This window comes from Hippocampus guttulatus, chromosome 19 (genome assembly GCF_054856545.1).
Source record: "Hippocampus guttulatus isolate MCC_2025c chromosome 19, RoL_Hgut_1.0, whole genome shotgun sequence".
NCBI classification, from domain to species: Eukaryota; Metazoa; Chordata; class Actinopteri; order Syngnathiformes; family Syngnathidae; genus Hippocampus; species Hippocampus guttulatus.
This window is the reverse complement of record NC_141279.1, coordinates 4,865,678-4,891,815: the sequence shown is the minus strand read 5'-3', so window position 1 is coordinate 4,891,815 and position 26,138 is coordinate 4,865,678. Positions and strand designations below refer to the sequence as shown.

The window sequence follows — 26,138 nt, the reverse complement described above, 5'->3', positions numbered from 1 at the left end:
AAGGTCTGTGAGAAAACGTCTCTGGATTGTAAACGCGCTCATACGGGTATGTAATCAACAATGTCGCATTTGGATGTTTCGACAGTTGACTTGTGTGGTAGCATCGCAGTAGGTTGGCGACGCAACGTGATGAACTCATACGGGTGCGGGGTGGGGGGGGATGTCCTGTGCACTTTGGAACGTGCATCAGACAGAGGACACGATGCACTTGTGTATCGAGATTGAAAGCAATTTTTGTCAATCAAACCCATTTTGGTCAGTGGAGATGCCCATGAACCTGTTCAAGGCAGGATTTTTTTTTTAAAGTCCAATTTCAAATTTTGATGGATTTTTTGACCCACTTTGCTTACAGGAAAATCAAATGACATTATTCAAAGTATGTCTTGTTCTGTGTTAATTCCCTTGTAGGATTTATTTGATTTCTCCTGATATTATTTTTCTACTAAGCATTTTCCCTGAGCATTAAGTTGCATAATCATCAACAGAAATCAAATGTTTTTTGTCTTTATAGATAAGATGGCCACGAGTAAAAAAACAAAACCCTCTTGTCAAAATGTGTATGCGAGCATGATCCTGAATAAATGAACACTTTAACATCATTACATGTGTCAAGCTACGTGGCTCAGCTGGTCTGTTGTCACTGCAGCATCTGAATTCAGCATCAAAAGCACGATTCAGCAGATGCTTTGGAGTGTGATAAAGCTTAACCTGGACTGATTTTCCGTGTGTTGAGCATCCCTAATCCGAAGCATTTGAACACCCCGATGTCCGACTTTTGTGTACAGTTACTACAGTAAGCAGTATTACTTGTAAGTGGGGGTGTGCTTTAAACTACATAAAATACTTTAAAAAACACTTTTTAAAAATCCTCCTGACAAATAAACTCAAATTAATGATCCAGCCCTATAACAAGCTCTGACCTTGTGGAGCTTTGTTAAATTAAAAAAAAAAATTAATGGCAGGTCATCAAATTCAAGGCACGGAACTCTGAATTCAAGCATGCTTTTTACAACCTAAAAACAAAACAAAAAAAAGTACAAATTGATCAAATAAATATCTGAGAATGATGAACTGCAATTTGGCAGGAAAGCTTGTATTTGGCCAATGGTACATGTCACGCGGCCCCCAGCAAATCCCGCCAATCGAGGATGACAACCCGCCGCTCCACTCGTCTGTCATCCGTGTAGCCGTGTGGTGATGGGACGATGATCATCATTATGACACCGGGGGGCAGGATTATGGCGGATTACATGTGCCGCACAATGACAGACACACATTCGCATTTGCAGCGTGTGAACAAATACGTTGTCACGTAAATAGATTTGACAGGTATCGGCACTTCACAAGAGTGTTTATGTTTCTGACAACTTTAGTTTGTTTTTTTACACTGGATATCTGAAAACATCCCGCCCCTTACTTTGACAAAATAGCATCATGACAATGTTAAAAAAAAACCAGAACAAAACAAAACAAAAAACACTACAAATAAAGATTGAGTCGGCAAAGATCTGGGAACTTATTTAAATGTTTGAGCCAATGCAAGATAGCTTTTCATGATTATTTTGCCAAGTTATCAAAATGGAGATTATATAGAACTGCCAGTCACATTTTATCATTTTACTTTTGTACTTAAGGATATTTCAGTCCGTACTTTCACTCAGGGAGTTGAATTGGGACTTGTACTTTTACCAGTCTTTTCCTAGACAAGTATCTTTGGTTCTTAAGTACTTTTAATGAGTACTTTTTCCCCCTCTGGTGTTCCACAAAAGTCTCCAACCACGGCTAAAATGATGATACAGAAGGGCAAATGTGTGAAATGAGGTTAAATGGTGTTCCACAGGGTTCAATTCTGGGTCCCCTGATCTTATGATTGTTGCCCTTGAGTTCCACCTTAATAAAGTAACTTATTAATTTAACTTTCTGTTTTCAAATCACAGTAATTTTTTTTAAACTAATGCACAGCACTTTGTATGCAGCTCTGGTTGTTTTTAAAGTGCTTTATAAAGGAAGTTGAATTGAGATTCTTGTCCTCTGTCTTCACAGGAAGTAGGATGCCAACATGGCCTCCCCAAGGGGAAACACTACACCTTCTCCCTGGCCCCCACTCTTCTTTATCCTCCTCATTGCATCTCAGAGAACCCTGCACGCCAGGCCCCTTCTCCTGCACTCGTCCATCAACGTGGCGGTGGTGTTCAGCGGCTCCAGCTATCAGAGCGAGGTGCGAGGCCGGCTGAGCGGCGAGAACTTTGTGGACCTACCCGTGGTGGTGAGCCCTGTGACGGTGCTGGTCAATGACACCAATCCGCGCGACCTGCTCACCCGCCTTTGTGACACCATGGCGACGGAGAAGCTGCATGGTGTGGTGTTTGAGGACGATGTGGGACCGGGTGCCAGCACACAGGTGAGTGGTTATGTAGCAATGATAGAAGTCAAGAAACCTTGGTGCCGTGATTTGCCCGCACTCAATGATAACTCACATGGTTTGCAATTTAGCCTCACCTCTCAGTCGATTCAACTTAGGTTGTTTGTTTTTTGTATGTTTTTGTAGACACCCTTTTTGATGTTAAATGTTGTGAAATGAAAACCTCCTTACTGTTTTAGTGAAATGCGAAACCGTCCCCATTCGATGCCTTTTACTGGAGCGCCGTAACTCTTATTTGTCATCAATCAACCGATGAAAGCCATTTTTATAGAGCGCTGTGAAGGACGTTGAGGGAATTGATCCACAGCCGAGATTCATTGACACAATTTAAAACTTTTTTTATTGGGGGATGGGGGTCGGCAGGTGACCGAGGTGGCGCAAATCCTGGACTTCCTATCAACGCAGACGGCTCTGCCCATTGTGGGCATCAGTGGCGGCTCGGCGGTGGTCATCCCATACAAGGTAGGCTAGCACTCTTCAGCTGCTTTGACGTGAATTGGGACATTTGGGTTTTTATTTTCTTTTTCTTTTTCACCCATTATCTATGTATTTTTCAGTTTTGATATTTTTCTCTCCCGAAATGATGTGTTGTATCATATCCAAGTCATTGAAGGGGTTAAAATCTCCCAAGTGTCACAATCAAACAAGATCCAGCAATCCCCCCCCCCCCCCCACCTCCAAAATTCGAATGTTGATGAAGCCGTGCCGTGGTTTAAGGCACCCTTGCAGTCAGATGCTTGCATGCAAACAGTTTGATGACAGCCTTTGACCTGATTCAGCTCCTCTTATCTGCGATGCTTGAAGAAGAACGAGGAGGAGAAGGACGAGGTGCTGATAGGGGGGAAAAAACAATGATGAAGGGCCGACTATTAGTCATCTGCGAGCAGGAGATCGTTTTAAGGTGGATGAAGGCAAGAGACCTGACATAACGTTCGTCTTTTATTGTTCTTGCTCGGCTTTTAGGGGAAAGCAAGTTTTCATCTCACACATTTCATTTCATTTGTGTAATCGGCGTCATCAACACCTTGTATTTTTAGCGTGCTCTCTCACATGTAGACACGCACAAACACACTCAGATACACACACACGAATAGCATACAGTGGGAGAAGCAGTTGTGAGTCGGTTGCCTTGCCCATCAGCACTCTTTCAGGGTTTAAAACGAGGGTCCGGGTTTCCGATTAGGATTTGAAACCTGAGTTTAGTGTTTCAGACAGTATGACCTCTAATGTAGAATATTTAAATGGTATTTAATGGTGCACGTACCTCCGAGCTTCCCCACCGCAATTCCTCCCTTGCCCGCATGGAAAATGCCTCTCATGTGTTGAATTCAATTATGGACGCGTCTGCTCGCCCCCGAGCTGCAGGACCCCATTAAAAGCCTTAATGAGACCCTTTAGGAGGCTTTGGCTCCCCCGCAGCTCCCATTCGTCACCCCAAAACTCCCAAAACGCACGCCCCTTCGATGCATTTACCATACCCGCTTTGTAACATGCATTCAGTATTAAAATGATTTTTTTTTTAATTGCAATGAATGGAAATAGAGGCTGTCAGACACAATAGTGCAGGTGGAAGGGCTGATTCTCCTCACCTCAATGGCGGTTGATTATCAATACCCGCGATGACGACGGTCTTTAATGGAGTCGGAAAAAGAAGCGGCATCTTCCCCCCAGCCCACCAACCGCCCCCACCGACCGGGTCGCCTAACAACAAAGACGGAAAGCGGAGGAGGAAGTCTTATGAGTCCTTTGTGCGCGCCTGCAACGCGCGTGTGTATGGACTGCATCCAGATGCGGCACGCGTCATTCCCGTTACAAATGCTTCAACCCTCACCAGACACTTGATTAGGTACGCCTGAGCAATTTAATAAGGTCCACATCAAGAGCTGTATAAAAAAAAGTTTGCTCAAACGAACAAGAAACCGACCTTGAGTGCAAAAAAACTCATTTTAAAATTGGATGTTTGTCATAACTAGACCCACAAAAAATACCCTCAAGAAGCTTTAGCAAACAAGCCGAAGCAAGGTGACACATTCTAGGCCACGTGTGGCCACATACAGTCTCCTCGCCCCTTCTGTCAAATTATCGAGTTGAAGTCTTCTAGGCGGGTGGGTATTAATTAATGAAGTTTCCTTCCTGCGAAAAAAACCCCTCAATAAAACACTTTCACGGCTGGAATACCACTGGGCTTCGGGGTTGGCCTCGTTTTCGGAAGAGGCCAGAAGTGAAAGATAAAAAAAACAAAAAACGGAGAAAGCAGGTCAAACTGTCCCTCTAAAAATACATGAATAAATCCTTAAAAAAGCAAACGGTGGTGTGATCCGGTGAGACCTATTGCGTCACCTCTGGTCCAAGACCGCCGCAAACTGCTAATCTCGTGCTGGCATCCTCAAATTGGAATAAATGCTCCAAAACACAAGCACTGCTGGCCTCGAACATCAATCACGTGCATGCATAAAAGCCACTTTTGCTTTGATGCATGCACGTCAAGCCATCAGTCTGCTTTATTTCTGATTTAATCATCACTTACGACCTTTACTCAGCGTGATGTTTGTGTCCAAATTTTTTTTGGTGCTTATTTTACTTGAACGACTCTATCCAGACTGCACATTTGCACCGCCGCCAAGGCCGTGGTTGGCCTGTCATGTTTATTCCGCGCTCCCGCGGGACTGCTAATTACGTCTTTGTGACCACGCCAAGGTGTTGGCGACAGAACGTGGAGCGCAAGGTGCCACGTTTCTATTCTGCTATTTGGTTTGCGTTTCCCCCCGGTTTCCTTGGTGGGTGTTTGTGGTGCAATCACCTGTGCTCCACCTGCTGTAAATAATGATGAGATGGGATTTCAGTGCGGCCAAAGCCCTATTGTAGATATAGCCTTCATTTGTTTTTTCTTGGGGGGGGGGGGGGGGGTGTGATTTCTTTCTTCATTTAAATTTAGCAGGATTGTTAGCACTTTTCTGTGGTGTGTCAAATTTACCAGACACTTATTTTCAATTTATGGGGACTTTCACGTCATTTTGTTTCTCACGTCTACTATGCGCCCTTTGTTCCATAGTTAATCAATTCAGTTTGATTGCGCTGTTTTCGTCTGCTTCGGTGGTCCAGTATTTCTTTGTGACTCAACGAGAATGCCGGCAAATCAGGTTTGGGTGAGGGTGAGGGTTAGGGTGAGAGTGAGGGTGAAGATGACCTCCTATTTGGAGGGTAATGATGCTTCTTGAAGTGGTGCATCTTGTCACTATCAAGTAGCGACTCCCTGTTATGTGTGTGTGTGTTTTTTCGCCCCCCACCCCTTTGCCTCAGTGACAGACGGACACGCTTCTGCGCTATTTTTAAGGCCCCGCTCCGTGTCGCGGCGGCACCGCAGCCTCCCGGGGCGAAGCCCGGGCAACCCCAGACTGAGATTAAATTGAATGACGGCGAGTCTGGCTGTGATACTCTTTCGCTATTCCTCAGGCTCGCAGCTCTCGAGGGTGGGGTGTGTTTGAAGGAGGGGTGGGGGGGATGACAGCTCTTCGCCCTCGGAGACGAGCCCCGGAGAGTCAGCTCCCAAAAGGCACTTTGACAGTTTAACACTTGCACGTTCCCGCCCTCACTACTTTTTATCGGCGAACATGTGCGACAAGACATCTTGTTGATGTAGAGTCTGTAGTGCTGCTGTTAAAATAGATATATTATTACTCCATTCTGGTACCTTCTTGCAGCAACTATCAAATCCGATTTTTTTTTTTTTAATGCATTAAAAGCGATCTTTGTTGCACCTGCTTACATCACTGGTTCTTTCAGATCCCCCAAATATTACAAATCACATCGGAATGCCTTGCCTAAAATGTCAAACCAAGTTTTAAAGCAAGACGTTCATATTTTGGTCCATGAGCAATTTTATTTTATTTTTGAAATAAGCACATTGCATTCCTTGGATCATGCAAAGGTTTGCCTGTGGACAACTGCATAGCTTCCTTCAGAGCCTGCCTTGATCTCTCCTGGAAATGTACCTTAGCAGACTGTTACATGCGATTCCATGACAATCTTTTTATTACTAGACTCGTTGAAGCAGTATTTGTGTTTTGGAGGGATTCGACGGACGATTTGGACAGCCGCATAGCTTTTCAAACGAACGTCATCTCAATGCATCTTCCCCTAAGCATGTCTCTTTATTGGATTTTTAATCAGCCAAAGAATGAATCATTAACTCAACCAGTCACTCAATCTATGTTTCTGGGCTTTCATTTTTTTTTTCCAGTCAGATTTTTTTACTGTTGAATTTATATAATAAGATGTACCTCATTATGTATTGTGGAGGTAGTACTTTGGATGACACAAGAAGAAAATCAGTGTGTATGCCGCTTCTAAAGATCAGCTCCCATCTTGTATGAGTATATATGCTAATGTATGCTAAAACACGCACATACACACACACATGCACAAAAGATATGCTAACGAATGCTAACGCACATGCAACGTCGTGACAGAAAAGGGAACAGCGAGTTCACACACTTGAGAGCAAACACAAAAACTTAATGAGCATACATAAAATCTCAAACGCCATTGTGTTCAGTCAGATTTCCTCCAAAAAGCAACGACCAATACTGTAAAGCCCTTTTATTTATATTTTTTTGTTCAATTTAAAGGGTCATGCTTGTGTTTAAACATTTAAAATATAGTGAATAGGAAAGAAAATGCTTTTAATAATACAAAAAATATTTATAAATATTAGTCCTTTATTATTTTACCCTTTTTCAAGAGCCTACAAATATTCTTTTTTACCTTAATTCAGAGATGTCTCATTTTTATTCAATAAAATGGAAACATTTATATATATAGAACATGAGTTGATACTATCATTTAGTTTCTAAATTGTATTTCAATAAAAAATAGTCAAAGACAACAATCTTTTGTTTTTCCAATTTTACTTCCTGGTATTCTAATATATCATTCAAGAAAGTATTCATTTTTTTAAAAAAGTTGTTTGAATTTTTAAATAATTCTCATCCATTAAAATAATTTTTTGTATCATTTTTTACCACAAGCTTTTTATGCTGTTTGTCTTCCCAAATATTACCTTGCCCCAAAAAGGGCTCCTATTACATTTTAAATAAATATGGCAGTAGCATTACATGGCCACCATGTTCGTGAATTTTGTTACATCCACTGAAATAATAAATATTAAATAATGTTTGTGTTGCGGGGGTGGGGGGGTGGTCTTTATTATATTATGATACACAGTAGTAGTAACATTCTGCTAGACAAATGTTTACATCTTTCGAAACCGATAAAGTCAGCACATCGGGGCCAGTAAACTTGTTGCTTTTGATTGTTTGAACAAAAAGATGAGCTTCTTGGTTGTCTCGGCAGGCGGAAGGATCGTCGTTCCTGCAGATGGGAGCGTCTCTGGAGCAGCAGGTCCTCTGCATGTTCAAGGTATGCTCCCTGAGCCTCTTGGCAACCAGAAAGAGGAATTAGCGGGCCTTACCCACTGCAAAATTTTCAAACCCAAGTCACGTTTTTTGTTGAATCCTATTCAAATTTGGCGTTTGACAAAGCGCTTGAGAATTTGGTCCAAATAAAAACAACAACAAACAAACAAAAACCCAAAAGGTGACTCCTTCAATTTCAATGAAGTTATGACATTTTATTCATCCCAAACTTGACTGCTAGATCATGGAGGAGTACGACTGGGGCGAGTTTGCCATCATCACTAGCCTGCTGCCGGGATACGACACATTTGTGGACATCGTTCAGGCCTACACGGATACGTCCTACTTCATGTGGGACCTCCAGGATGTCCTGACCATCGAGATGTCCGTCGGGGCCAACGACATGAGGACCAGGCGCATTCTGCAGCAGGTAAAATACCATTTTCATGGTCACATATATTTTACCATATTGCTAATATTGATGTCTGATGCCGCTGTATCGATCGCGTCACTTCAGAGAGCACGACACGATACATCACAATATTTTTTCACGTTTATTCAAATAAAGTAGCGGCAAATGTGGCTCTTCTTCAAAAACAAAATGCAAGGAATAATTCACTGCGTAGCTTCAAATATTGACGATGGCAGTGCACTCCATCACAGTATTTAACTCATTTAGTACCACCCAATTCTAGACCAAGTCTAAAAAGACGTTTAAAAACGTCTTTGGGAGTGAATGAGTTAATAGATGAATGAAAGTTTGTTTGAAGTTTAGTTTGTCCATATTTAAAATGGCATTTTTGTCATCCATCTGGTTAGGGAGTGCGTGGGCCGAATGAAAAATTGTGGGCTCTTCCCGCATTTAAATTGCCTGTCCCTAGATTAGTCCAACTGTATCTGAAGTGATTAAATGAAACACAATAGATCTTAAAAAAATAAGTCATTGTAATATTTCTGTGCTCAGTCTTAATTGCTTAACTGCACAGAACGATACAGTATAGCAGATAAGGAGTGATTTCGAACGCGGCCTTTGTGCCCCCCCCCCCCCATGTTCATTGCAGTAAAATCAAAAAAATATTGGCATGATTCTACAATTTCCTTCTAACTTGAAGCGCGCATCCCCCTCAGGTGGACTCCCAGGTGCTGCTGGTGTACTGCTCCTTTGAGGAGGCCCACTTTCTTTTCAGCCAGGCGCTTGAGGTAGGCCTGGTGGGGCCGGGCTACATCTGGATCCTGCCCAGCTCGGCTGTGGGCAACCCAGAGGTGCCGCCGCCCGCCAGCTTTCCCGTGGGCGTCATCGGCGTCATCACGGAGCAGTGGCGCAAGAGCCTGCGGCAGCGTGTGCGCGAGGGCGTCGCCATCGTGGCCAAGGGCGCCGAGAGCTTCAAGAAGCAGCACGGCTTCATCCCGGAAGGACACGGCGACTGCAGCAAGCCCGCCAAAAACTCCGGCACCAACGCGCTCTTCGGGTACGCTTTGCAATTCCCCGCTCGACACTTTTGACAAAGTTACTTTCCAAGTCTGCAATCTTTTTCATGTCTTGAACAGCGCGTGGCTCATCGCCCAAGGTTATTTTTGTATTCCCTGTTCGTAAGGCAAAACAATTGTATGTTTGCGAAACTGTGAACCATTTTAGTTTTTCGTCATTGCTTGTTCGTGGAGCTGAGCTGATAAGTGTGATGACAAAACTTGACCAAAACATCTTTCATTGTTCCACTTTTTCGCTTCTTAAGTCATTAATCATTTTTTGTGTGTGTGTGTGTTTAACCCTTAACTCAAGAGTCATTCTGTGCCTCTTGCCCGTGGCCTAACATGTAAATTAACCTTGATTTATTATTCACAAGCCAATCTATCACGGCCGCATCACATCGTACGTACATCGTATAACAAACAGCAGAAATGGACCCAGTCGGAACAACACTGCCGGCCCCCTATTATCCCTTAATGAGTTACTCCGCATTGGACTGAAGCCTCCTGGGGGAGCTGCAGGTTTAATTAGAAAGTGATGATTGCGAGTGTACAAATGATTATGCAAATTTCCTCGTATGATGTCGCAAAAGTTTCTTGATTGAAAACGAAACGCTCTTTCTTTTGTTTTCTTCCCCACTGACATTTTGCAGGCACATGCTGAATGTGACGTGGGAGAGGAGGGACCTGTCATTCAACAGCAGGGGCTTCCTCTCCAGCCCTTCTATGGTTATCATCGCCCTGGACCGAGAGAGAGTGTGGGACAAGGTGCGTGGAGTGCAGAAATGTTGTGTTTCCCCTCGTAAATCTCGCAACTTCCTGACAAGACGTTATCTCCACAGATGGTTGACTTGGCTAATGTGCATAATTCTCTTTTAACCTATTATTCATCTGACGACAACAGTCAAGTCACAAAACATTTTGGCAAGGGGGGAACACAACAAGTACGATACAGTGTATGTTGTTTTGTTTTGCGGCTAGGAAGCTGGCTGACTAATTTCAGCCTCGATTCCACAATGACTGACTTCATTAGTGCCATGATCATGCCAATAGGTTGGGGATTGTAACGCGAATGCTAAAATGTCACGCTCCGTGCCAAGAAAATGTTATTTGTATGCATCTAACGGTCTCCCAAAGTGAATGGTTCCTATTTTGACTTGTTTAAAACGGAGCCGACATGTTTGATGAGCTACTTTCTATGTAATCGTGCGAATGTCAAGAGTTCCTCGTGCTAACTACGTTTTTCCTGCTTTGTGTGGTGGGGAAAAAAATGTTTTATTTGTATTTGCTGATGGGCCCCCAAATTTCACGGTTCTTGTCTTGACTGGGATAATATAGAGCTAAGAAATTCGGTGAGCGAGATTGCCATTTAACATTAGCTTCGCTTTTTATGAGCCTATCAGGTATTACATTCATGTTGGTTTCCAAACACACAATCGCACGATGCGCGTCATGCCAAGGTAGTGTACTTGAACCCTCTCCGTGTAAAATGTAATCTAAGCTGCACTTGAAATGTTTTATTTCCACTTTGGAAGCAACCTCATTCATCAATGTCACCACACCCGCTGCTGACTCGCTGGGCGCGCGCGCGCGTGTGTGTGTGTGTGTGTGTGTGTGTGTGTATATGAACATGTATCGCAAGTGTGCCATATTCCCTCCATTTTGTCATGACTTTTCCATAACAGTTTCATTCATCGGCTTAGACGGGCAGAAATGATTTTGCCCCTTCTACTCAGCAACCGGTAACCAGGATGAATGCACATACTTTACCTTTGCCTTCGAGCAAGCATGAATTTAGCTTTCTTTAGTTGGACTAACCCTTCAAAGATCAGGACTCTGTAGCGATTTTCCTTCAGGGGCAAGCTCGATCCAGCCGATGGTGCCGCCTTATTGAATTTGTGAAGGAGAAATTATTGTTACCCATGTATCCTGCGAATCTTTAGCGATCTTTAGTCGGATTGCAAATTGTTTACATTGGAAGCCAATGGTGAGTTTGCATGAGGGGTAAATGCTGTGTTTTTATCACATTGATGTGGCAGAAATGGTCGTGCATTTTCTGCCTCGATGGGAAGCAAATATGAAGCAAGCATTAGCCAAGTTACTCATTTGAAATGATTATGCCTCTCAAATCCATTTAGAAGATTTTCTATCAGAGGCAAATGAGGTACTGCTCCACCACTCCCTGACTGACATAACGCCATGTTCTTGTTGGATTTGAGGACCAGAAATGATTGAGATGCACATATTCAGGAATGTTTAGCTCCCACTCATACGTCAACTCCCTTCTCAGGTGGGCACATACGGCCGAGGCATCCTCCAGGTCCGCTACCCCGTGTGGCCGCGCTACGGCAACTTCCTGGAGCATGTGACCGATGACCGTCACTTGACCGTGGCCACACTGGAGGAGCACCCCTTTGTCATGGTTGAGAACGTGGACCCCGGCACGGGCACATGCGTCCGCAACACGGTGCCTTGCAGGCGACAGTCCAATCACTCTGAGAGGTACGTGCCGACGCGGACTCGACGCTCATTTCTGTAACCGTGTCGCACCAGATGCTGAGATGAGATGATGTTTTGTTTGTTTGCAAGGTCAAAAGCGACCCGTCGAGCTCACTTGTTTGTTTCGCTGATCAAAAAGCTCGCGAGCCGAATCTAAATTTGGCAATTTTATGCAAATGGCATGCACTGAGCTCTCGTTTGGAGAACTTCTGCCTCTTAGGAGTCAGTATGCCAGACATTTTCATGTAACCACTCTTTAGGTAGTTATACGGGACCAAAAAAAAAAAAAAAGGTGTACGGGTGCTTGTCCATCATGTCAAATAGTCTTGCTGCTGTGTCGGGTAGCAGATTCAATGTTGCTTTTAGGGGCAGAAATGATTCTCACCCACATTGTGATTTTTTTTAAAGTGAATTTGGATCAGTTATTGCCCCACAATTAAACTTCTTTATCGATTCGTAATCATTTCTGAAAGAATAATAAAGCTTTCGGTGCAAAAAAATTGAAAGCCAGAACGCTAATGCTGCCACACTTGGAATTAAAGCTGTTGTATTTCAGTGAAAAAGTATCAAAGTACACTGGTATGAGGCCTCAAGTGGTTTAGTCATCATCGACATCCGCATGCCCTCCTTTTTGCTGCTGCGCTGACATCCCATAATATGCTCTTTGCGTTTTCGCTGTGGCCATTTTGGCGAGGCTCACCCATGAGGGCTGTTGCAATTCTCCCGGGACTTTCACTCGACTGTATGCGTGCTGATTCAAGGATGCGTGTGCGCGCGTGGGCATGTGTGCGCTGTGCGTGCACGTTCGCATGTATAATTACACCAGGTGGTCTACAACACTATCCACCGTAATTAATTGATGCAGCGATTGTCAGAGCTGCTGCCAATCTCCCGAACATACGCGCGAGGGGCGATTTACCACTTGACTTTTTTTTCGTTTATGTATGTATATGTATATATATATATATATATATACAGTATATTTTACATTTAATCAATTAGTCACTCGTCACCTTCCGTCCGACAATAATGGTACCATAAAAGATCCACTAACACTCCCTCTTGATAAAATAAGAAACCTCAACCACTATCAATAATGTCACTTGAGCTCTACCCACATAATCAACTAAAGTCTGTTGAATTAATGTCCGCCCTCTTGCGGGTAAATAATTTATCAGTCACAATTTCATTACGAATAACAGCATAGATTTCTGTATCGTCACTGAGTCCTGGCTAACACCAAACAACTGCTCGCCCCTCGTTGAAACCATGATCCCCTCTTTCCTACCCTTTTTTTCAACTCTCAAACATAATTTTTGTTGCTTTTCAGTTTCCACTTGGTAATATTTCCACTAGGTTTCCTTTTTTTTTTCTTTTTTTTTTAAATCCGTAGTAAAGTACCTTTTTTATGTGTTGCTATTTGAAAGCCCAGGATGGACATTCTGCCCTCCTTAGCCTCACTTCGCTATTAAAAAAAAAAAAAAAACCAGCACACAAGCAATCATTTACGTCTTGGCTTCCTGACAACGTAAAGATTTTAAAGCGACTGATAGGCGATAGGGGGGGAAAAAAAGCAGAAGCAGGATCAACACGTCCCTTGCCACCTTTTAAAACACCTAATGTACTCAGAACAATCCAAGAAATATTTTTCTCACTATTTATTAGTAATGACTGTCATAAACTCAGCCTGCTCCCGTTCAGCGCGATAAAATCAGCAATTGGTTCCTCCACCAGCGTATGCAGATTTCATCGAAGAAATGTGAAGAATTGCTCAACCTCTTTTGTAAATAAGAGCCTCGAGATTCACACCTCAGTACCGATATTAATGAACCTAACTTTGAAAGTTGCTCACAGTTCAGTGAAATATTTGTGATTACTCTGGAACACACTGTGGCGCTTTTCAGTCAGTCGACTTGCCTGTCTGATCGTTCTCCCACCAAATATCTCCGCTCAGTCATCAACCACAGCAGCCTGAATCAGATGACTGAAGAACAGTACCGGTGTCAGTGATGTGGCCAAGACTTCTAATAATCTTACTGACTAAATAAAACTTTGTGCCTTAAGTTAGGTGAAGCATTCTCCTCCCTTGCCTCCCCTCTCTTGATGGGTCCCCCAGGGTTCCTCTTTAGGTCCCCTTTTATTCAGCATCTATGCTTTCCTTTGGAGAGATTTTCTGGAGACGTGACAGCTTCTCACATAATACCTTTTTTTTTTAAATGAAATGACTTAAAAACTGAATTCATCATAATTAATCCCTCACACTCTCCCTCCAGTCAAATAAACCACCACAGAATCCGGTTGTATGCTGGCACTGGATGCTATTCCTCGGTAGAGGAAGCATTCAGTGGTTACAATACATACTGCAGCTAGACTTCTAACCGCCACAAAATGACATGATTCACATTACACCGGTCCTCACTGACCTTGACTCGTGACCTGTGGGTTTTAAATTTGATATTAAAGCATCTCTGATTACCTTTTAAGGCCCTAAACTGCCAGGCTCCTGCCTATATTTGGAACACCATATGAGCCTGACTGCTGTGAGTATGGAGACTTTAACGATTAGAACTCTGGCTTGTAACCTCAGAGAGGCTACATTATTGCCTTTTTAAAATGTCTTTTTAAATCTCAGCTTTAATGCCGGGCTATGGGTGAAATGCTAATTTTACTGCTTTGTTAATCATATGCATATTTTAATTCATTATTATTTTTGAATGCTTGACTTATTTTGAAGTATGCAGTTGTTTGACATGGACAAGCTAATCTATCAAGGGGGTGCTTCCCCTCAGCATCATCGGCCACTCGGAGTCGTACACCAAGCTGTGCTGCAAGGGCTTCTGCATCGATATCCTGAAGAAACTCTCCCGCACCATCAAATTCTCTTACGACCTCTACCTGGTCACCAACGGCAAGCACGGCAAGCTGGTACGCGGGACCTGGAACGGTATGATTGGCGAGGTAAGTGGTCCTCTTATGAAAGTACTGTCAAAGAAAGACTGGAGAAGAAAAAAGTGTCACAGTGACTTCTAAAGTCCACGAACAAGTCCGCTGGGTCCCTGAGTGTTGTTCGCGGTTTCACCTGCAGGCAAAACAAGCGTTTGCATCTTTAAATTTGCTTCCAGTCACAAGTTACCGCCGATAGCAAAGACTCGCAAGCTGCCGTTCGGGGGAACTTCCAAATTCTTTAAAGTGACAAAACAACTTTTTGATATTGTTGAAAAGCGTTGATCGGAAAGTTTTAACAATGAATAATGACATTTTAAACCTATGTAAACATGTAAACCCGAAACGCAATGATAAATGGGGCCTTGCTACTCCTTAAAATGATCATCGAAATTTGACGCCATGCCCAAGTTCTGCGATTTAGTATCGCTCATCCGTTAAGTTTACCTGCTTCCATTTATTTGGCAAAGTATGAGCCCTGGAATTTGCCCAACATGGCAACTTCAAACCAATGTCAGTGAATGAAACGTTTCTACTGAGTGAACCTTTGAAATTGAACGTGTATTTTTTTTTTAACATCGTTCATATTTGTACAGCAATTCCAGCTGTAGACGTTTGAACACTTTGAGATGGAACCAATCGATCACGAACTTCTAATATATGCGTTATGTCGTCTCCCTCCACGCTATTAACGCTGAAAGGCTCCCAACAGACACCTGCCTCGCTGCAGTGTCGTCCCTTTGATGGACTCTAAAGTGGGTCAGTGGTGTGACAGCGTGCATTCACACACACACACACACACACACACACACGCATATGGCCCACATCAAACAGCTACATGTGAGAGCCAAGGCAGTGCGAGCAGGTGCTTTTCTAGAGGAGCCTTGCATGTGCATCTGTTCCCAGTATCTATATACCGGGTATATTAATGTAGGCTTTAGTTTTGTGTGTACGTATGTTTGTGTGTATATTCTGCAGTGAGAAAAAATGATTCCTTGCTGCAAAGTCCCTACTTTTCCTGAAAATACATGTCCCACATATCTTGGGTGGTGCTGCACATAATAGTTGGACATGTACATCAAAGAAGAGTTTTGTTTTTTTTAGGTAAACCAACAATTAGTACTGGAGCTGTACGCAACGGCAGAAGACGGACCGATGAAAATTAAGTGACCTAACCAGTGATCCACATGTAGAGTAAATTATGTCACCAACCAATCAGACGGTCCTGCATGTAAGGAATAACTTGACCAATGGCAAGTAATAATGTGTAATAATCGACATATACCTTGACCGTGATGATTCATGATGTGACCAATTACCGGTTTCTCCGTGTATTGTATTGACACTCCGACCAGCCAATGAGTAAGTGCTAAATATGTCTTTCCAGGTTGTGTACAGACGCGCCGACATGGCCATCGGCTCGCTCACCATCAACGAGGAGCGCTCGGAGATCATCGACTTCTCCGTGCCGTTCGTGGAGACGGGAATCAGCGTCATGGTCGCCCGCAGCAACGGCACCGTCTCCCCGTCCGCCTTCCTCGGTGAGGACCTCGACGGCTCCTCCCCCTTTCTCCCGGGATGGCCTACTTTAAGAACTGCCCGCATCCGCCCGCCACCCCCAGGAAAACATTCTATTTCATCCCTCCGCTAGCCGGAGCCTACGACGAAATGTCCCATATCCTCTTCCAAACAGCAAATCGTGGAACAGATTCATGCCTATTGACTTTTGTCTCCTCCCGCAGAGCCGTACAGTCCGGCCGTGTGGGTCATGATGTTCGTCATGTGTTTGACGGTAGTGGCCGTGACGGTGTTCGTCTTCGAGTACTTCAGTCCAGTCGGGTACAACCGTAGTCTGGTGAGCGCCAAAGGTGAGTGTGGGAGAAAACAATCCAATCCGATCCGACCTCGCCAAACCCCGTCCGCATGCCTGAACCCATGTGAGCTTCCCGGGCTGCGGCTAATCAATCCCAGCATGCACTTCTGTCACCGTATGCCCGGTTCCATAGGTCCGAAAGGTCACTTTCTCGTTTTTTTTAATTAGTGTTCGTCAGCGCACCAATCGAAGGTAAGATGGATGATGGCGGCGGCTCATGCACCGCTTGTGGCGTGATGGGAAAGCGTGAAACGACGCGCAGATGCAAACAAATGCGCCACATAGCGTCTCCTAATTGGAGTATATCGTGTCAAAACATATGAGGGAATATTATCATATCGTAATTGGCAGAAACTGTCTCTTATCACATTGTCATTTAAGCGAAGTAAATTTTTCTTTTCCCTCCGTCTTGTGTGTTGCGCGCAGCTCCGGGCGGCCCCACCTTCACCATCGGCAAGTCGGTGTGGCTGCTGTGGGGCATCGTGTTCAACAACTCGGTGCCCATCGAGAACCCCAAAGGCACCACCAGCAAGATCATGGTGTTGATCTGGGCCTTCTTCGCCGTCATCTTCCTGGCCTCGTACACCGCCAACCTGGCCGCCTTCATGATCCAGGAGCAGTACATCGACACTGTGTCGGGGCTCTCCGATAAGAAGGTGAGAGCTTCTCCGAGGCCTTTAGGACGCCCCGGGCATCAGCGGGGGACCCCGACGACTTCCTCGAGAAAATCAATAAGTGACTTGGATCAAAGTGTGGACTTTTGTGAGGAGTGTTTGTCCATCAATATTCCAGCCCCGCGTGCTATTCCTCATCTTGCTTCGAGAAAAACACACGCATCGCCAAATGTCACCGGTGGTCAATAAGGAAACACTACCATTTCTCATAAGCAAGCAAACTTGACGCATATGTCACGTAGTCAGTCAGTCAAGTTATTCCGATTTTGTTGTTTAGCTATTTCATTAGTTAGTTTGTATATTTATACATGTACAGTTCCTGCCATTTTTAGTTCATTATTTTAATTGTTCATTAGATACTTTCAGTTTCTTCATCACTTGTTTAGTTAGCTTGTCTATAACAAAGTTGTTTGCTCATTCATTTCTTTCATAGTTTGTTCATTAGCTCGGCAGTTATTTTTTTTTCAGTTTCTCTTTCAGGAAGTTTGCTAATTTTCATTCTAGTCGATTGTTGTTGGGGTTTTTTTCTGCTACTTAGTTCGTTGGCAAGCAGTTTGTTTTTATCTTGTTTGCTAATTAGTTAGCAAGTTAGCTGACTTAATTGGTTGTTAGTTTATTAATTCATATTGAAGTGTTTATTGGTGTGTTCATGTCATTAGTTGGTTCGTCGTTTATTCATTTGTTAATTTGTTCACTTATGGTGTAGTTTGTGTCTTTGTCCATGAGTTGGATTGTTTGTAAATTCAGTTAGTTCAAACGAATGATTCTTTGTCGACTCATATTAGTTTGTTCGGTTGCTCATTTGTATATGCCTGGGTTGGTACGTTAGTTACTGTGCTAGTTAGTTCGTAATAACTTTGTTCTCCCGGCAAGAAATGCTTGTTTAGAGATTGTCTAAGCTCTCTTGAAGAAAATATACTTCTAAAATTGGATTTAAGTGAAAAGTGCCTCATCCGTTCCCCCCTCCTCCCCTCGCCTTCACCTCCATTCTTCCTCGGAGTCCTCACTTCACCCGCTTCCTCATTTACATGTCTTTTTACTACTCACGCATTCCTTATTCTTTTTCCCCCCCACTCTCCCTCCCGTCAGTCCCTCTTCTTTCCTCGCCATTCCTCCTTTTTCTTCCTCTCATCCCGTCATCACGTCTCCTTGGTCTCCCTTGCAGTTCCAGAAGCCGCACGAGCACTACCCCCCCTTCCGCTTCGGGACGGTCCCGAACGGCAGCACCGAGCGCAACATCCGCAGCAACTACCCCGACATGCACACGCACATGATGAAGTACAACCAAAAGGGGGTGGAGGAGGCGCTTGGCAGCCTCAAAACGGGGTATGGTCTTTATGTTTTGATTTTCTTTCTTTTTTTTTTTTCCGTCCCACGTTGTTCAAAAGGCTTATTTTTAACTCGCCCTCTTGCCACTTCATTTGATGACACTTTTTTTTTGAGTTGCGCATATTTCAGGAATGTGGCGGGTATATTTTTAGATTAAGAAAATCACTTCTCGTGCTTCATTTGTATTTCAAAGTGCTGTCTTGTCTTCTTTTTTTTAAATTTTAATTTCATTTTTTTTTACTGCAATGCCCTGTATTTGGGAGACTAAAAAGACTGATTTTTTCACAGCATATAGAAAAATGGCAGACAAATTGAAAAAAATGTTTTTTACTGTGTTTGTTATTTAGTTACGTAACTAAACTAGTTGCTTAATGTGTTAGTTACTTTGACAGTTCATCATTTTTTTGTAATGTCATAATCTGAAAGATTTCAATTTTACATGCCGTATATAAAATGGAAAAATGGAAATGAAATCTGACTCGATTGTGATTACAATTCCTGTTGCTTGTTGTACGTAAACTGCAATTCTCCAAGTAACAACACATTAAACATGCGGAGAAGACAAACAAGGCTTGTTGCGTTTGCAGAAAGCTGGACGCCTTCATCTACGACGCGGCCGTGCTCAACTATATGGCGGGAAAGGATGAAGGCTGCAAGCTGGTGACCATCGGCAGCGGCAAAGTGTTCGCCACCACCGGCTACGGCATCGCCCTGCAGAAAGACTCACGCTGGAAGAGGCTCATCGACCTGGCGCTGTTGCAGTTCCTCGGCGACGGTGAGTGATCGATCGGAAAGCTTTTGTAACGCCATTGTGAAAACGTGGACCCCTGCCTTGCTTTTGTTCGCATCTTGAGACAAGTATCAATGCCCTGAACATTTTTTATGGCTTGAAAACGGACGAGGTGCATCGTCATCACTCACGCCGATACGAAGCGTATCCTGCACACTGCCAGACCCGTGATAGCATCCAGAAAGGTTACTGGAGTTATTGTAACGAAAATCCTAAAAGGAAATAAACTACATTTGACGTTTCTAAAAGTAACTCGAATTCAATGACACTTTTTTGCCCATATGCAATGCACAGCTTTATTTTTTCATGCAGTGTAAACGGTATGTTACAATTCATTCTCTTTGCAATATTTTATTTATTTCTTTACCAATAGATAAAATAATGCAGTTCTATTTTTCTGCTGCAGTGGAGAATGAGAGGATTAAAAATTTTTTTAACACAAACTTCACCATAATTGTGTCCACTTTAATAACATTCAAAGCAATTCATTGCGATTATATGTACTGTAATAAAAAAAAGAAGCTTCATCGATGTATATTGTGTCTCACCCTCCACCTCATCACATCCTGTGCCTAACCACACAAAAGGAAAGATATGGATGCCTGCACTACCCCCTATTTTTATGCAGCGGTTTGTTTTGCGGCAAGAAGGCAGGCATTCTATGAAGAATGAAATCCTTGGGAATGGCGAGAATGTGCGATTATCTACATTACACACACACACTGTATACAGCGACATAAACAAACCATGAAGGCTGCCGGTATGGAGTAAATATTCCTACCTCCACGGGGAGCTTTAAGTCACATCACATATCCATAAACATATTCCATAGTGCTTTCCATGACGCTATAATAACGCGTGATAAAATCGGCCATGCGGCTGCCATGTTTTTTTGAAAATATATTTTACCTGCGCCCCGTTCCAGGTGACACGCAGCGCCTGGAGACGGTGTGGCTCTCAGGCATCTGCCAGAACGAGAAGAACGAGGTGATGAGCAGCAAGCTGGACATCGACAACATGGCGGGCGTCTTCTACATGCTGCTGGTGGCCATGGGCCTCAGTTTGCTGGTGTTCGCCTGGGAGCACCTGCTCTACTGGAAGCTGCGCCACTCGCTGCACAAGTCCCACAAGCTCGACTTCCTGTTGGCCATCAGTCGGGTGAGGCCCGCCCCCGGACGAAAGCGCATCGAGTTGGAGAGTGGCCGGGGATCAAGGGGCAGGGGGGGGGGGGGGGGTAGTGGGAAATATCGGCACTCTGAAGTTGGCGAGGATTCGACAGGATTTCAAAACAAAAACTTGAATGACAAGCATATTAAAATTCAAAATATTAGTACTGACTTAATTTTGTAAAAATATTTTTCAAGGTTCTTCAGATTGACCATTAGATGAATAATTATATCTATATATATTTTTTTAAATACAAGTTAGAAATGAAATGTGGTGAAGCAGCTGGAGTTCATTCTTTTCCATTTTAATCAAAACATTTTAAATAAATCAAAACCACGGGCAGTGTCACATTTTGTGTACCCCCAATACTCATTTGTTGTTCCTGGAGGCTTGACTAATGTCGGCCTCTTGTTCACTGACTTATTGGGCGGCTGTAATAGGATCTGACACAACAGCTCAGGAAAGGAATGATGAGACTGGCTGCGTTGGAAGAAATGTGTTACACCAAGTGCCATCGACGCCGTGATGCATCAGCTTTAAATGGATGTTCTGCGCGCTGTCATTAAAAACATTTACTGTCGAGTAGGGCGGAGATAAAAGCAAAAAGAAACATCAATATGGGATGTTTGCTCAACGTTTTAACTTTTCAAGCTCATTCGCAATTAGCCTAAATCACCCGCCGCTGAAGTGGCCGCGTTGTTCTGCGAAACGCCGCCATTGAGACGTTGATGGACTCCGGCCACTCTGCTGTGTAATTACACCATTGAGCTCGGATCAGGGTTCTTTTTTATCAGATTAACAGATAAATGACTATCGGATAGTTAATCCCTCCCCTGAGGGGAAAATTAAATTTAGCTGCTTTGTTTTTTTTTTCGGGAATCTCTGAGTGTTACCGTCGCAGTTTGTTCCGCAGGCGTCGTCTGACTGGTGAGTTTAGTGGGCTGTTCCTCTTCTTCCTCTCAGCCTCGGCACTTTTTCTTTGAGTCCCGGGAGGACGCACTATGAATTGAAAGCTAAATTGTCCCTTGTGAAGAAAAGGAGCTTTTCATGAAAATGTTTACTATTTTGTTTGTTGCTTGACTGGCATTGCACGTATTATCGCTACAACCCCAAAAATTGAACACTTCATTGAAATTGGATGTGATTCAAGATCAAGGAGATTCTTTTTGCCTTTTCATTGGGTATCTTTCTCTTTCAGGGTGTCTACAGCTGCTTCAAGGGTGTGGAGGATCACGGCCGTTCGTCCGGCCTGGCCAAACCCGACCTGACATCCAACTACGCCCAAGCAAACATGTTGAAGATGCTGCGCACCGCCAAGGACCTGGTCTCCACCGCCAATGTGGAAAGCTCCCTGGACAACGCCACCAAGACGATCGAGCACTTCAGCCGGCACAGTGGTGGTGGCTTGCCGGTCCGCGTCCCCCATGTCGCCACCGAAACGGTCCCTGGAGGCTTTGCGTACATCACCGAGAACCACGCGTCTTTCCCTCAGCATTCCATCTCCCCGCAGAGGAATTTTAGCAGACCCACGCCACTGCGCTACACACTCCCAACACACTCTACTTCCTGTCTGTATGAGCGCCCGCTTCCCATCTCCAGTCTCAGCAGCCCGCACCTGGTGGTCAGTGAAACGCTCCCCCATCAGCATCCTCGCCACTTCCAGACCACCGGAAGACTCTATGTAGACACCCACCCCCACTCGAGGTTCATCTCGTACACCGACCTGCAGCTGCCTGACATATACACCTCTCATCCCGCTCCTCTGGCCCAAAACCAGCACGCAGAGGGGGGCATCCACCAGAGAAAACTGAGGTCCAAGAGCTTCCAGTGCGGGGATGGCGACGCGGAGAGAAAGAAGTTCAGGGATGGCGAGAAGAACAAAATCTGCCTCAGTGAGCTCAAAGCTAACAACCTCCAGGGCAACCACATCTCTGCCCCCAGCGTGGAAAGCATCTACTCGGTAGAGGGGACTTGTCCTCCGGTGGAGAACTACAGATCCTGGCCTCCAGAGGACCTAATGCTGAAGGGAAGACGTAGGCGCCGACGCCCCTCATTCCTGAAAGCAACGTGGGGCAGTGAGCAGATCCACCAGCTGCATGAGTCCCAGTCATCCCTTTCCAGCCAGTCTCCCTCCACACTTCCTGACCTCTTCCCATGCATCCTCACGCCGACGATTGCCACGAAAGCCCACAACCCAGCCCACCTCCGGAACAACCTGTGCCTCCCGCGGAACCAGGCCTACCTCCACATAAGAGAGGATCACAGGAGGCTTGCTGGCCGTAAAGGCCAACGGCTGAGGTATTCCCAGTCCACACATCTCCCAACATATGGTGAGGCGGTTCGCCACGGTGCTGGGTTAGGGCGGGGGATGGTACGGAGAGCTACCAGCCTGCTCAGCAGACAGTACGCCCAGTACCTGAACTCCTATCCTGGGCTGCCACTCTACCACTCACCCCTCGACCTGCAAAACCACAACCAGGCCCCAGGCAGTCACGCACCAGCCAGCCCCGTATGCCAGCTGCTGGCCTGCGGCGGGGGCCCATGCGGGGGTCAGCGGGCCTTGCTGTACCAGGACAGTGTGTATGGAGCTTACGGGATCTATCAGAGCTCCCAGACTGGATCGGAGACGCAAGGAAGTCAGAGAGGAGTTGGCCAGGCAGCAGGGAGCCCCTGCGTACTCCGGCCCTGGAGACGGGTGTCCAGTTTGGAGTCGGAGGTGTGAACCGATAGAAACCGAGGAGAATTTACACCTGACCACTGTGGAGAGGGTTGGCTTATCTGGATTGGCGTATCTAAAATGGATGCGAACATACGCACTGGAGGTCGGGTCCTTTTGCTTGTGCGTTTCGTGTGGACTGAATTGTCCGTGGTGTTGCCGCGTGGTCGAAGTATAACCAGAATCGTCATGCTGTGATGTTTGTAGTGTACATATTTTACTGTGGATGGGATTCAAACCCCGGTGTCATGTCGCCAGCTGTGAGGAGATAGCGCCGGGGATTAAAGGATCACATCTTTCCAAACTGTCACCGAAAACAAAAAGAAACACAAAGCTGCGCTGCTGCAATCCGTCATGAAGGAATGCACATGTGAAGAGTTCAGAAAATATTTGACAGTGCAGAACTTTGCTAGGGTGACATAATCAGTGTGAGACAACTGCAAAGAGACATCAGGTAGCTCTCTATTTTTATAACATTTTACTATAGACTATTGTCATAGAAGAAGAATCGTACGGATTTGTTGGTAGGCTAGCTTGTTTGTTAGCAGGGTTACGCAAAGATTGCATCCGCGATTTCCACTAAATTTTGCAGATGGGTGCCATACAGGTCCTAAAAGACCCTGTTAAATTGATGGCGGCGTATTAATTTTCCCCAGGCTAAAAATGAGAACCCCAAATCCTAACTGCTAACATATCCCCGCTAACACTATCTGAAGCCCAAAAATTTTTCATTCTCCCGTCTGTCTTATCACAAAATAAAATATGACCTAGTTGCGTCATCCTCCATTAACCAGGAAGTAACCTGCTAACAAACAATCGTAGCGCAGTTCGGTCAGTTGCGAGTTGATCTGTTCTGATCTGTCCTATCTTAGCCTTGTTTTGACGTTTTGTACGTCGTCTTGCCAGTTGTCACCAGTTAGCCACGACCTAATGACAGTATCAACGCTTTTAGCAGCTCAAGAGCTCGGTATTTCCCTCAGGGGTTGACAGAGACCAAAAGAAGTAAAAGGAACGAAGCCGAGGAGGTTGGACACAAACTGTCTGAACTAAAGGAACAACATTTTTGCCAACTGATGTAACACGATGCAGCTCTACTGCCACCAAATGGTCCCCCCAAAAATTTGGGGGAGACGCAAACCCCCAGGAGATGGTTTGTGAACCCTGTCCACATGAACACAAACTGCAAGGATGGTTTCTGGACAGCACTGACCAGCACGAGGTGTCTTATTCATTCAACCATGGGCTCTTCAGTGGATCTCCATGTGTGGCCACAACACAGCACAGAGAACACACAAGGGCCTCACGATAGTAAGAATATGTATTCGGAAATGTTATCTGATAAGAAGAAAATGTGTTCTTTGAGTGTCATTCATATAATCTACTTAGGATAGGAATTTATAGTCACTCACTAATTTTCTAATCACGTTTCTGGCACACTGTGTCAAGCTACAGTAGCGTATTTGTTACTATTGTACTAATGCGATCAGTTAGCCGACTAGGATTTTCATCGCCCTCTCTTTTCCACTCTTTTGTATTCCCTCGTCTGTCCCTGCTATCCCCCCCCCCCCCTCCGCCACCCGCCCCCCACTTCTAATTGCTTAATTATCCATTTTTAAATGAGGTGATTGAAAGCTATTACACTATCTATATTACCCATTGCCCTCACCCTGTAATTCGTCACTTCGACCAATTAAACAGCCTTTTTGGATGACTACAAATGCATGTCAAATTTTTGTAAATAGCCCTATATCTTGATTCATGTCATCAGGTTAAATGAGCGGTTGTGGTTGTGAATTGGTTTGAGGTTGGGACTCGGGTCAGGTCAGTGTTTAAGGTTTTCATTCAGGTTTGGATTTAGGAGTTACGTTTTAGGTGCAAGGGTGGAGATTGACAGTCACGGTTGAATTAACAGGTTGGAGTTGAGGGGAAAGTTCGAGGTTAGGTTTCGGATTAGGATTCAAATTTAGGAGTTAGGATTTGCTTCCGCTTATTTCCTATCTCTTCAGGATTACGGAATTGTGTCGAGAAACCAACAATAACAAATTAACGTTAACCTCCAGTAGTTAATATGTCGGCCCTGTGCATTCCCGAGTAGGCAGATAGTGTTTATATGCACACATATATGTCACCCCGAGGTCCACTGCCCTCAAACCTCCCGACTGCGAATAAATTACTTTTCAACGTCCAGTCAACAGCTGCTCCAAGTCACCTTGAGACAAAAGGCTTGCAGATGAAACTGCAATGGAGTGGGAGAGCGTGACATGAGGTGGCAAAAGTTGGGGCAAGGACTACTGAGATGGTTGGGCAGAGAGCGCCAATAGATCAAAACTACAAGGGGGTGGGGGGTGGGGGGGTAAATTGACTTTGGGGGGTGGGGGGGGTAACAGCGAGCCTTGCATCGATAGGGTGGCGAAGAGATGCGAGAGGGGCGAGATACACGTAAGAACAGGTGGGGAAGTGAGTGAGAGGTCTATTTCTGTACTTGCGAGACGAGGGGTGTTAATGAGAGAATGTTGAGGAAAAGTGGGAGACGTTTTGAGTGGAAATCCCTCCAAAGGTGTTTGGAAACCTCGTTCGTCAAAGATGTTGAAAGTCACAATGTAGAGTTCTCGGCAGACCGGCTTGATGTTATGACACATTCTTCAACGTATAATCTGACAATTATTTATACTGAGAAAATTGGAGGTTTTGGTTTAGCAAAAGGGTTTTGTCAAAGATGAGCACTGGGGGTAGGGTTCAAGGTTAGTCGTTTAAAAAAAAATATCGGAATGTTGAGTATGACATTATTTGTGAATTATATTCATTGATTAAATCCATCAATAACTTATGTAACTGACATTGCGT

General features: G+C 44.5%; 1 protein-coding gene across 1 annotated transcript in view; it reads left to right on the top strand.

Moving 5' to 3' along the window:
• The window catches only part of LOC147189706 (glutamate receptor ionotropic, NMDA 2C-like), a 28,972-nt gene extending 3,997 nt beyond the window's left edge, over nucleotides 1-24,975 (top strand). The window contains exons 2-16 of the mRNA XM_086099280.1: nucleotides 2,044-2,401; nucleotides 2,786-2,884; nucleotides 7,775-7,840; nucleotides 8,078-8,266; nucleotides 8,965-9,305; nucleotides 9,957-10,071; nucleotides 11,594-11,805; nucleotides 14,592-14,760; nucleotides 16,133-16,286; nucleotides 16,488-16,613; nucleotides 17,045-17,274; nucleotides 18,458-18,618; nucleotides 19,209-19,396; nucleotides 20,337-20,569; nucleotides 21,777-24,975. Coding sequence (XP_085955406.1) covers nucleotides 2,060-2,401; nucleotides 2,786-2,884; nucleotides 7,775-7,840; nucleotides 8,078-8,266; nucleotides 8,965-9,305; nucleotides 9,957-10,071; nucleotides 11,594-11,805; nucleotides 14,592-14,760; nucleotides 16,133-16,286; nucleotides 16,488-16,613; nucleotides 17,045-17,274; nucleotides 18,458-18,618; nucleotides 19,209-19,396; nucleotides 20,337-20,569; nucleotides 21,777-23,300 — 4,149 coding nt within the window. The 5' untranslated portion in view covers nucleotides 2,044-2,059 and the 3' untranslated portion in view covers nucleotides 23,301-24,975. The remainder of the gene's footprint in view (nucleotides 1-2,043; nucleotides 2,402-2,785; nucleotides 2,885-7,774; nucleotides 7,841-8,077; nucleotides 8,267-8,964; nucleotides 9,306-9,956; nucleotides 10,072-11,593; nucleotides 11,806-14,591; nucleotides 14,761-16,132; nucleotides 16,287-16,487; nucleotides 16,614-17,044; nucleotides 17,275-18,457; nucleotides 18,619-19,208; nucleotides 19,397-20,336; nucleotides 20,570-21,776) is intronic.
• Nucleotides 24,976-26,138: the final 1,163 nt, after the last annotated feature.